Consider the following 12253-nt stretch of genomic DNA (forward strand, 5'->3'; position numbering starts at 1 on the left):
CATCCAGTTCCAACCCTCTGACGCAGGCAGGGACACCTTCCACTAGAGCAGGTTGCTCCAAGCCCCGTTCCACCTGGCCTTGAACACTCCCAAAGCCTTGCTTTGAGGGGCACAATGTTGCCCTTTCCATCACTGAGCATGTTTATCTGGTCTTATGAGCCCTTCAGAGCTGGGTTCGTGTTATGTGTCCCCTCCAGTGATGGTCATGGGGGCTTTTGACCACAAATCCAACATTTGCCATTGCCCACCATCCCAGTGCCAAACTGCCATGCTCCTGGTCACTATCGTGTACCCTCAAGACGTCCCATGCCGGGTGCAGGACACCATTCCCACTTCCCAAATATCCCCTTAACATCACCCCATGATGTCTCCCTGATGTCCTGCCCATTGTCTTGCAGCGGTGAGGAATGTAGACAAGTGTGTTGGGCTCTGAGGGACTTCACCCGCCTGTTCCGATAGCTCCGGCATGGCGCCTGTCTCCCAGGTAAGAGCCACCAGTGAGACCACAAGTGGGTGCTGGTCACATCCATGGTGCTGTGCCAACCCAGAAGAGGCAGATGGGAAGAGGGACTTGCCTTTCTCTTCCCAACATGCCCAGGAATGTCTTCGAATTCAAAGACAGGAAACAAAGAAAACCCCAAGAATGTGTCCCACCATCAGCAAAGTTCATCGTGGCCACGGGGCTCTTCCACTGCCTGTAGCTGGCGGGAGGACAGCGCGAGTATCCCGGCGGATTCACTTCCTGAAGGTCGGCTCCCGAAACGAGAAACCAAACAATAGGGAGGGGAGAAGAAAACCCAACCAACCAACCACTCAACCACAGTTCAACCCAACCCAGTCAACCGCTCAACCAATGAACCAGCCCAACTCAACCAACCAATCAACTCAACCCAGCCAACTCAACCACCAAGTCAACCAGTCAACTCAACAAACCCAACCGACTCAACCACACAACCAACAGAGCAACCAACTGAACTCGACGACCAGCTCAACTCAACAACCAGCTCAACCAACCCCTCACCACCAAAACACCAACCAGAGGGAAACGGATTCGCTCGGTAGAAGAGCACGAAGAGGAAGAACTTTGTGCTATGGAGACACACCAAAAAAAAATTGGAAAAGCAGCAAAAAATGACCAAGAAAAGCAAGAATTGAGCATTATTTGAGACAAGGTCAGGGTTTAAAGTAGGTTTAGTGGAAGGCCACGGCTCGGTCCTCCCTGCGCTGCCGCGTCCTGCCTGGTGGTGACCTCCTGGAGAAGACGCAGGCAGGCCAGACTCTTGAAATATATATTCTATTTTGGGGTTTTTTTTTCTTGTTTTGGGGTTTTCTTTGGTTTGATTTGGGGTTCTCTGGGTTTCATGGCGGGGTGGAGCTGCGCGCGGGGCCGGGGCTGGGGCGCATGCTGGGCCCTCCAGGGGTGTTGTAGCCATCTCGAGAACAATAAAAACCACAAAAAACCTGGAACAAAGAGAACTGAAAACCCCAAATCCCGCCCTGGGTCTTCTCTCCAAGCTCATGGGAGCTTCCTCATTGAGGAGCTTGAGCTGGTGGCCACAACTCCAGCTTGAGGGGGTTCCAGGTCCAGCGTGGCCTCATCCCACCTCCACGCTGCACCAAGGAGGTGGTGGCACCCAAGGGATCGGGATGGGTGGCCCAGCTCCATCGCCCTGGATGGTGCCAGGATGGAGGGTCACCACCCCAAAGGCCTTCATGGTGGTGCTTCCCACCTCCCTGTGTCCCTCCACATCACTGGGGCAGCACCCAGGTACCAGCGGCGGGGCCAGACGCTGGTTGTGCCATCACCGGTGGTGGTGGTGGTGGTGGTGGCAGCCGCTGCTGGCTCTGCCAAAGCTTGTGAAGCTCCTTGAACTGTTCCACCATCTTGTCCTTGAGGTCCGGATGGGAGATGTGGAGCGGGATGCTGTCGGCCGACCAGGATAACTCCCCCGAGAACATCTCCAGCAGCAGCCGCGCCGCCACTGGCACCACCTTGGGAATCACCACCACGGTCAGCACGGTGCGACCCCGGGACCCCCCCCGTGTCCTCCCGGCCCCTCACCTGCACCGTGATCAGCTTCTTCTCCTTGGGCTTCTGGTCCGGCCACTCCTCCCCAAAGCACAGGAAGATCTCAAAGGGTGGGGGGGTGGTGGTTTGGCCCTTCTGGAAGAGGATGAGGCCTGCAGGGGTTGGGCACCGTGGTGAGGGGCAGGATGGGACATCCCATCGGTGCGTCCCACCAGCATCTCTGGTGGTGTGCTCCTATCCCAGCCTTGTCCCACCATGTCCCTTTGTGCTGCCTGGTGTTCCCCATTCCAGCCTTGTCCCACCGCATCGCTGTGTGACACATAGTGGCCCCCAAGCCAACCTGGATCCACCGCATCCCCATGTGCTGCCTGGTGTCCTCCCTCCGAACCTGGTCCCAACACCATCCACACCGGTGTCCTCCATTACAACCTGGTCCCACCATGGCCCCATGTGTTGCCTGATGTACCCCATCCCAACCCGATCCCACCACGCCTCTGTGTGCCAGATGGTGCCCCACCATATTCCCACATGCTGCCTGGTGTCTCCCCATCCCACTGTGGTCCCACCACATCCCTATGTGCCATCTCATGTCCCCCATCCCATACTGGTGTCACTACGTCCCTACGTGCTGCCTGGTGTTCCCCATCCCAACCCGATCCCACCACCATCCTCACTGTTGTCCCCCATCTCAACCTTGTCCCACCCCATCCTTGTATGCCATGTGGTGTCCCACCACATCCCCATATCCTGCCTGGTGTCCTCCCATCCCAGTCTGGTCCCACTACATCCTATGGGCCACCTGGTGTCCCACTGTCCCAACGCGGTCTCACCAAATCCCTGTCTGCCACTTGGTGTCCCCTATCCCAACCTGGTCCCACCATATTCCCATGTTCTGCCTGGTGTTCTCTCATCCCAGTCTGCTCCTACCACATCCCTATGGGCCACCTGGTGTCCCCCATTCCAAGCTGGTCCCACCATGGCCCTATCTCCCCATCACAACCTCATCCCGCCACATCCCCATGTGCCACCTCGTGTCCCCCCCATCTCCCCCAACATCCTCACGTAGCCCCATTCTCCTCCCACCGTTGAGGAACCCCTCGAGGCTGAAGAGCTTGGTCTTCTTCTCCCTCTCGATGGGGTTGGGGCCGGCGCGGTGCGTGGCGCAGGGCCCCGTCCAGAACACCTTGCACTGGCAGAGGCGCGTGGCAAAGAGATCCTGGCCCTGCAGCTCCAGGATGAGGCCGCGGTCCAGCGCGTCCAGGAGCTGGTGCGTGTAGAAGCGCTGCTTCTCGTTGGGGATGGCGTCGGTGGCCGGGAACCGGACCTGCTCCAGCGCCGGCGGCCCAAAGAGCTCCTCCTGCGCGGCGCTGGGCTCCAGGCTGCCGTGGAACAGGCGGCACCCCTGCGCGTTGCTGACGGTGAGCACGCAGACCTGGCGCCCGCGGTACTGGAACTGCAGCTCCAGGTCTGTCACTGCCGGGGCCACGCAGAGGTGAGGGGTGGGGAGCAAGCCATGGGCACACGCAGCCATGGACACCGGCTCCAGGCACCCCATGGCAACCTGCCACCCATAGGCACCCCACACCAATGGCCATCTCCATCCAACTACGCCATACACGTGGCCACCCCGTGGCTACCACCTCCAGACAAGCCATGGCAACCTTCCACCTATGGCCACCCCACGCTTACAGCCACCTCCTTCAGCTGCCCCATGGCCACCCACCACCCATGGTCACCTCCATGCAACCACCTCACACCTATGGCCACCTACAACCAGCCACCCTATGGCCATCCCACACTTACAGCCACCTCCATCTATCCACTCCATGGCCACTCCATGGCCACCCCATGCACATGGCCACCTCCATCCAACTACCCCACACCCACAACCATCCACCTCCAAGCACTTCCATGGCCACCTCCAACCATCCGCCCTATAGCCAGTCCCACCCGTGGCCAACCCATTGTCACCCCATGCCCATGGCCACCCCCCAGTGCCCCTGTCCTCACGTGGCAGCATGTGGGGGCTGATGAGCAGGTTGGGGATGGGGTCCTCCAGGGGTGGCTCCAGTGGGCAGGCAGGTGGCGGCCCCAGGGGGGGCAGCTTGGGGGTCCCGTGAGCACCCCCTAACTCCACCAGGGTCCCATGCGTGCTCCCCAGCTCCGCAGCCAGGGGGGGTGGCAAGAAGGGTCCCATGGAGCAGCCACTGCTGAAAGGGGGCAGGAGGTCCCCCCCCCTGTGATGGGTATCTAGGGCACAGAGCAGGGGTCAGAGGGTGACCATGGTCCCATTGATGCTCCCCATGTCCCTCCATTGCCCCCACTCACCACTGATGCTCAGAGCTGTCATCTGCAGCTGCAGGGGGACAACGGGTGGTTATGGGGATTTGGGGTGCAGGGACACCCCCAACGGGTCCCCACTTTGGGGTCCCCCCACCCTGACACCTCATCACCAGGTACCTGGTTGACATCTTCCTCCTCCTCAGCATAGTCGTAGTCGTCCTCAGGCCCCCCATCTGCAAGGGGAGATGGATGGGGGGGGCTTAGGGTGCAGGAGGGTTATAGGGTGCTGGGGCATTTTGGGGTGCAGGGGGAGCTGTGGGGTGCTAAGGACTTGTGGAGTGTTGAGGCTCCACAGGGTGCTGGGGACTTGTAGGGTGCTGGGACCTCATGGGGTGCCAGGGACTTGTGGTTTGCTGGAGCTTCATAGGGTTATGCTGCCTTCTGGGGTGCAGGGGCTTTGAGGGGTCCTGGGTCCCTATGGGGTGCTAGGGCACCGCAGGATGTGGGGTCCTTGTGGGGTGCTGAAGCTTTTTGGGGTGCTGAAGCCTCTTGGGGTGTAGGGGATTCATGGGGTGTCAGGTCACTATGGGGCACCTGAAGCGTCCTGGGGTGCTGGGGTACTGTAGGGTGCTGGGTCTTTATGGGATGTGGGGGACTCATGGGGTACTGGATCTTTATGGGGTGTGAGGGACTCATGGGGTGCTGCATCCTTATGGGGTGCTGGAGCTTCAGAGGGTGCTGCCTCCTTGTGTGGTGCTGCCCCCCCGCCCCGGGATGCCCCAAAACCCCCAGTTCCCCCTGTCCCCCGTTACCGGTGCCACGGGGGGGCCGGTCACAGAGCTCATAGACTTTGTAGGGCCGCAGCGGCACCGCTTTGGTGCCATCGAAGAGGAGGCGGAAGTCACGGCTCTTGTTGAGTGCGCAGCGCAGGTTTGCCTTCCACTTGGCGGGGTCTGGCTCGTCCTGCCCCTCCCGGAACCGCCCTGTCTCCTGTGCCCACGCCTGCGGAGCCCCACTGTCACCCCATAGCGCCTGCACCCACATGCCGGGTCCCCACGGTCACCCCATAGCGCCTGCACCCACATGCCGGGTCCCCATGGTCACCCCATAGTGCCTGCACCCCCGGCCCGAGTTCCCTTCTCATCCCATCACCCCCATCTCCCACCTCTTCCTCATCACCCCCTCGCTGTCATCCCACATCCCCCTGGTCATCCCATCACCCCCGTTCTGTGTCCCTCTTGCCACCCCGTCACCTCCATCTTGTGTCCCCCACGTCCCCCTTGTCACCCCATCTTCCCTGTCACCCAATCCTGGGTTCCCACTATCACCCCTATTCCCTGTTTCCCATGTCACCCCATCATCTCCTCATCTACCATGTCCTCATCACCCCATTCTCCATGTCACCCCATCATTCCTAGCCTATGTCATCACCTCCGTCTTGTACCCCACATCCCAATTGTCCCTCCACTACCCCCAGCCCACGTCCCCCATGTCCCTCTTGTCACCCCTATCCCCCATCCCCATTGTCACCCTATGTCCCCTTCTCACCCCATCGCCTCCCTCACGTATCCGCCCATGTGTCCCCGTTGTCACCCCCGTGCCCCCGCCGCTCACCTTGAAGATGCTGTGCTGGTCGGGGGGCTCCGGGGGGCCGCGGGTCGCGTGTCTCCAGGGGATGGCGAAGCGGCGGCGCCCGGGGTCGAGCCAGCGCAGGCCCGGGAAGCGCCGGCTGCTGACCTGCGCCTCCAGCCAGGGCCGCAGCCGCACGCGGCGCGGAGGGGCGCTCATCCCGTGGGGTGATGGGGGCTGAGGGACAGGGGTAACATGGGCTGAGGGACACGGGTTAACACGAGCTAAGGGACATGGGATAATGTGGGATAAGGGACATGGGATAACATGGGCTGAGGGGGACAGGTTAACACAGGCTAAGGGACATGGGATAATGTGGGATAAGGGACATGGGATAACATGGGCTGAGGGACATGGGATAACACAGGCTAAGGGACACAGGTTAACACGAGCTAAGGGGCATGGGATAATGTGGGATAAGGGACACAGGTTAACACGAGCTAAGGGACATGGGATAACGGGGGCTGAGGGACACGGGATAATGTGGGATAAGGGACATGGGATAACATGGGCTGAGGGACAGAGGTTAACATGAGCTAAGGAACATGGGATAATGGGCTGAGGGACACGGGATAACATGGGATAAGGGACATGGGATAACATGAGCTAAGGGACATGGGATAACATGGGCTGAGGGACACAGGACATGGGCTAACTGACACAGGATAACAGGCTAAGGGACACAGGACATGGGATAACACGGGCTAAGGGACACAGGGCAGGGGATAACATGGGCTAAGGGACACAGGACACAGGATAACACGAGCTAAGGGACACAGGACACAGGATAACACGGGCTAAGGGACACAGGACACAGGATAACATGGGCTAACGGATACAGGATAACAGGCTAAGGGACACAGGACATGGGATAACACAGGCTAAGGGACACAGGACACAGGATAACATGGGCTAAGGGACACAGGACATGGGATAACACAGGCTAAGGGACACAGGACACAGGATAACATGGGCTAAGGGACACAGGACATGGGATAACACGGGCTAAGGGACACAGGACACAGGATAACATGGGCTAATGGATACAGGATAACAGGCTAAGGGACACAGGACATGGGATAACACAGGCTAAGGGACACAGGACACAGGATAACATGGGCTAAGGGACACAGGACATGGGATAACACGGGCTAACGGATACAGGATAACAGGCTAAGGGACACAGGACACAGCTGTGGGACATGGGTGAGGGTCTGAGACCTGGCTAACTTGTGACAGGTGCGAATGAGGGGCTGAGGCTCTGCCAGCTCATGACACGTGTGTGTGTGTGTGTGTGTGTGCAATGTGTGTGTGTGCAATGTGTGTGTGCAATGTGTGTGTGTGTGTGTGTGTGTGTGTGTGCACGAGCGGCTGAGCCCACGTGGCTCATGACACGTGTGAGGGGCTGAAGCCTGGCTGGGTTGTGAGGTGTGTGTGCGGGGGTACGAGGTGCTGAGGCCCATGTGCCCTGTGACACGTGTGTGAGGGCTGAGGCCTGGGCAGCTCATGGCATGGGTGGGGGCACGCGCGTGAGCCAGCACCCGAAAGCAGAACCTGCAGCTGCTGCAGAGAAACGAAACTGATGGGGGACAAGGGGGTGTGGGGATATATGGGCATGGGACATGGGGACACGGGCATGGAATATGGGATGTGCGTGTGGGGAAATGAACGTGGGACATGGTAATGGGGACATGGACATGGGATATGGGACATGGGGATATGGGGACATGAGGATATGGGGATATGGGACTGGGACACAGGGCATGGACACAGACACACGGGCACACACATGATCACAAACGGTCACACAGGTGGTCACAGACACACGGATACACATGGTTACACGGTCACACATGGACACACACGGTCACACACATGATCACAGATGGTCACACATGGACACACACGGACACAAACGGTCACACAGGTGGTCACAGACACACGGATACACACGGTTACACGGTCACACATGGACACACACGGTCACACACATGATCACAGACGGTCACACATGGACACACACGGACACAAACGGTCACACACGGTCACACACATGATCACAAACGGTCACACAGATGGTCACAGACACACGGACACACATGGTTACACGGTCACACACACACACACGGTCACACACATGATTACAGATGGTCACACATGGACACACACGGACACAAATGGTCACACACGGTCACACACATGATCACAAACGGTCACACAGATGGTCACAGACACACGGACACACATGGTTACACGGTCACACACATGATCACAGATGGTCACACACAGACACACACGGTTACATGGACACACATGGACACACGGTCACACACACACACACGGTCACACATGATCACAAACGGTCACACACGGTCACAAACGGTCACACACGGTCACAAACGGTCACACACGGACACAAACGGTCACACACGGTCACACACGGTCACAAACGGTCACACACGGTCCCACCCGTCGGAACCGGCTCCGGGACTCACCGCGCTCCAGCCCGCGCTCGCTGCCGCTGCTCGGCGCTTCCGCGTGGGCGCGGCGCGGGGCGAGGGCGGGGCCTCTCCCTCTGCTCTCATTGGCTGCTCTCGCTGTCACGCACCCGTGGGCGTGTCTTTACCCCTTAGCCCCGCCCATCAGCGGGGGCTGTTGCCTGGCAACGTGATGGGCGTGGCTTGGGTTATGAATACGCTTTCAAGTGGTAGGCGTGGTTTCATGCGCATGATGGGCGTGGCCTCGCCGTGTGGGCGTGGCTTAGCCAGTGGCGCGCCCCCCCTCATGGCTCATGGCGCGCCACGCCGCCGTCGGCGTCAGCGCGATGCTGTTGGGGCCCCCGCCGGTTCCCCCCGTCCCGGCCCCTGGAGCAGACCCCAAGACCGGTACCGGGGGTGTCCCGGGGGGGGGGCGCTGGGGGTGACGTGGTGCGGGGCCGGGCGCGCTTCCCCTTCTGGGGAGAACCGCGGTTTTAACTTGCAAATCTGGGGCTTTTCCACGTATTTTTAGGTGCTTCCGGGCAGAGGGTTGGGGAAAGGGGAAGGAAACGGGACGGGCGGGGGGTTTCCCCCTCCCCACCCCCGTTCCCACCCGCTCCGGGAAGTGCAGAGAGTTCACTTTCCTTTTCATTTTCTTATTTTCGGGGAAAAAAAAAGTATTTTGGGGTTATCCGCATGAAATCCCAGAGGAAACGCTTCCCCCTTCGCTCCATCCACCGGGAACGGAAACCGTCCCCAAGAGCGTGTTCTGCTCCCGACCCGGCACCGGTTCCCCCCTCCCAGCGTTTTCCAGCCCTGTTTGTATTCATGGCAGGGGAAATCTCGGTTCAGTCTCTCCCGGCGGCCGTGAGAGGGAGCGCGCGGCATTCCCACCTCCGGGAATGCGGCGGGTGCCTCAGGGCACGGAGTTACTGAATCATCAGTTAATTAAAGGGCGGTAAGACACCCCCTTTGGCTCCTTCTCATCCCGGATTTGATGGCCTCCTTCCACTAAGCCCCGTCCAACCTGGCCCCTTTAGGCACTGGAGCTGCTCTCAGGTGTCCCCTTCAGGAGCCTTCTCTTCTCCAGGCTGACCCAGCCCAGCTCTCTCAGCCTGGCTCCAGAGCAGAGCTGCTCCAGCCCTCGCAGCATCTCCATGGCCTCCTCTGCACTTGCTCCAACAGCTCCACGTCCCTCTTGTGCTGCTGCCCCAGAGCTGGATGCAGGATGAGAAACACCTCTCTTCCAGGGGGTTTTCCAGGCATCCCATCATTATCCAGGTCCCGCAGCACTGGGGATGGTGCCTCCAGGATGGTTCAAAACCAGCTTGGGTGGGAGATGCTCCAGTGTGCACTGGTGAGACAACAGGGTGCCCAGAGAAGCTGTGGCTGCCCCGTCCCTGGCAGTGTTCAAGGCCAGGTTGGACACAGGGGCTTGGAGCAAGCTACTCTAGTGGAAGGTGTCCCTGCCCATGGCAAAGGGTTGGAAGTGGAGGAGCTTTAAGGTCCCTTCCAACACAAACCATTCCAGGCTTCTGTGACATCCAAGTGCTCCTCAAGACCGCTGCTGTCCTGGGCTCCATTCATTCCGTGGGTTCACGTCTCCTTCTCTCCATGACAGCTCCAAGCAGATGCTTCAGCACAAGCTGAGGGAATGCTTCGCCATCCCACGGCTTCTGGTCAATGGTTTCGCTGCCTTCTTGCTCGAGCTGGTTCGGTTCCTTGGTGAATCCGTGGTCCAGGTGAGAACTTGGTCCCTCCAGCCTCAAATGGAGGCTCCTCCATCTTATTGAATCTCTGTTGAGTTTTATCCATCAGTCCCCTTTGCCTTGATGATCTGCGGCTTGTTGAAGCTCAGGCTCAGCGTGGAGATGTTTATGGGCTTGTTCTCTAAAGAAACCCAAAGCCCCAAGGCCAGAAAGACAAAATGGTTGATGGTGGAATCATGGAACGGTTTTGGATGGAAGAGACCTTAAAGCTCCTCCAGTTCCAACCCCTGCCATGGGCAGGGACACCTTCCACTAGAGCAGGTTGCTCCAAGCCCCTGTGTCCAGCCTGGCCTTGAGCAGGTTGGGTGCAACGGGAACCGTGTTTGAGGCTGCCCCAGAAGGTTTCCTCTCCAACCCCCCCGGTGACATCACGAAACCAGGAACCATCCCACCATTGATATGCCCGGTCTGGGGTGGCTCAGTGGGGACAAGGCAAAAGGAGGTGATGAGGGGTGGTGACCACCCTGAGGACGAACCTTCTCCTTCCTTTCCTGTGGGTATTTCCATGTCAGAACACTCCAGTTTTGGGAGGAGAAGCTGCATGTTCTTCAGTTACCTCCATCTTCTCCCATAGTGAGATTCTTGCCTCTTGGTCTCGGTTTTGGTGTCTCTCAGAAGACTGGGGAGGTCCTTGCCATTAACTTGCTCCTCACAGTGTCCCCACCACGCCTCAGGCCACCAAAAGCCACCAAATACCCCCCAAACCCAAGTATTTCAACCCAAACCCCCCTCTCTGCAGGTGCTGCTGGTGGGGCTGGTGACAGCCATTGGTGACCACGTCCTGAAGCCCCTCCTGGTGGCCACGTTCAGCAGCCTCCTGCAGCCACTGCTGCTGTTCCTGCTCCAGCTCCTCCGTGGCCTCCAGGACCTGGGGGATCCCCTCATGGACATCCTGGCCCATGCCTGCTCCCAGGTCGCTGTCCTGCTCCGTGCCGTCCGGCTGGTGGAGATCAACCTAAGGGTGGACAGAAGGATGGATCCTGGGGACATCGGAAGTGCTTGAGGGCGTTGTGGGTGGTGAATGAAGGAGAAGAGGAAAGGACGGATCACAGAATGGTTTGTGTTGGAAGGGACATTAAAGCTCACCCAGTTCCAACCCTTCCACTAGAGCAGCTTGCTCCAAGCCCCTGTGTCCAACCTGGCCTTGAACACTGCCAGGGATGAGGCAGTCACAGCTTCTCTGGGCACCCTGTGCCAGCGCCTCAGCACCCTCACAGGGAAGAACTTCTGCCTTATCTCCAACCTGAACTTCCCCTGTTTCACTTTGAACCCCTCACCCCTTGTCCTGTCACTACAGTCCCAAATGAAGAGTCCCTCCCCAGCATCCTCGGAGCCCCCTTCAGACACTGGAAGCTGCTCTGAGGTCTCCACACAGCTTCTCTTCTCCAGGCTCAACATCTCCAGTGTTCTCAGCCTGTCTCCATACAGGAGGTGCTGCAGCCCCTGAGCATCCTTGTGGCCTCCTCTGGATTTGCTCCAGCAGCTCCATGTCCTTTTTATGCTGAGGACACCAGCACTGCACCCAGTGCTAATGACAAGGACAATGAGGAGATCCATGAGGAGAACCTCAGCACCTCGTTTTCCTGTGCAGTAGATACATGGTCACCGGTGGGATTGGCTTTGTTCTCATGCAAACACCTCCTTACCCAACCCTTTAAGTGTGGATTTGATCTCCCGGGCCATGTCTCCAGCGAGGTGATGTTCGTCTTCCTGCCTGGAACATGTGGCTTTCCAATGGGAATGACTTCCTTTTTTTCCTTCCCCTCATTCAGGCTCCTCCAGTGGGTCCCAATGCTGATTCTGCAGGTGATTTGGTGTCCTGATCCTGGTTTCCTCACCCCATTCCAGGAGGGAATGTCCAGTCGGCTCCCAGGGACCATCAGTTTGGGCTGTGCCCTGACTGGAGCAGCTCTGCCCCAGTGCCATGAGATAGGCAGGAATCTGTGGCCCGCTTGATGAATAGATGGACACCACCACTTCCATAGTCCTAACCCCAGGTCCGGGATGCGTGTTGGGCAGCAGGACCGTGTTCCCAAAGAGTGGAATCACACAAAGTGAAGCTTTGA

At 58.8% G+C, this 12253-nt stretch overlaps 2 protein-coding genes across 4 annotated transcripts in view; one reads left to right on the plus strand and one right to left on the minus strand.

Moving 5' to 3' along the window:
• The window catches only part of TNPO3 (transportin 3), a 28283-nt gene extending 27429 nt beyond the window's left edge, over positions 1 to 854 (plus strand). The window contains exons 22-23 of one of the 3 annotated variants that reach the window (XM_062609452.1): positions 399 to 484; positions 599 to 854. In XM_062609452.1, the coding sequence (XP_062465436.1) occupies positions 399 to 459 (61 nt within the window). In that variant the 3' untranslated portion in view covers positions 460 to 484; positions 599 to 854. The remainder of the gene's footprint in view (positions 1 to 398; positions 485 to 598) is intronic. The other 2 variants (XM_062609450.1, XM_062609451.1) reach the window with 2 other exon arrangements.
• Positions 855 to 1132: 278 nt separating this feature from the next.
• IRF5 (interferon regulatory factor 5) lies at positions 1133 to 8541 on the minus strand. Its single transcript, XM_062609474.1, has 9 exons — positions 8437 to 8541; positions 5927 to 6118; positions 5125 to 5314; positions 4490 to 4545; positions 4361 to 4385; positions 4040 to 4279; positions 3113 to 3502; positions 2063 to 2181; positions 1133 to 1992 (listed from the first exon to the last, which is right to left on the minus strand). Exons 1-9 carry the CDS (start codon positions 8524 to 8526, stop codon positions 1750 to 1752), a joined length of 1545 nt encoding a protein of 514 aa, XP_062465458.1. The 5' UTR covers positions 8527 to 8541; the 3' UTR covers positions 1133 to 1749.
• Positions 8542 to 12253: the final 3712 nt, after the last annotated feature.

The sequence above is a fragment of the Pezoporus occidentalis genome, unplaced genomic scaffold (assembly GCF_034315485.1).
Source record: "Pezoporus occidentalis ecotype Australia unplaced genomic scaffold, CSIRO_AGI_Poc_V1 ctg138, whole genome shotgun sequence".
Lineage (NCBI taxonomy): Eukaryota > Metazoa > Chordata > Aves > Psittaciformes > Psittacidae > Pezoporus > Pezoporus occidentalis.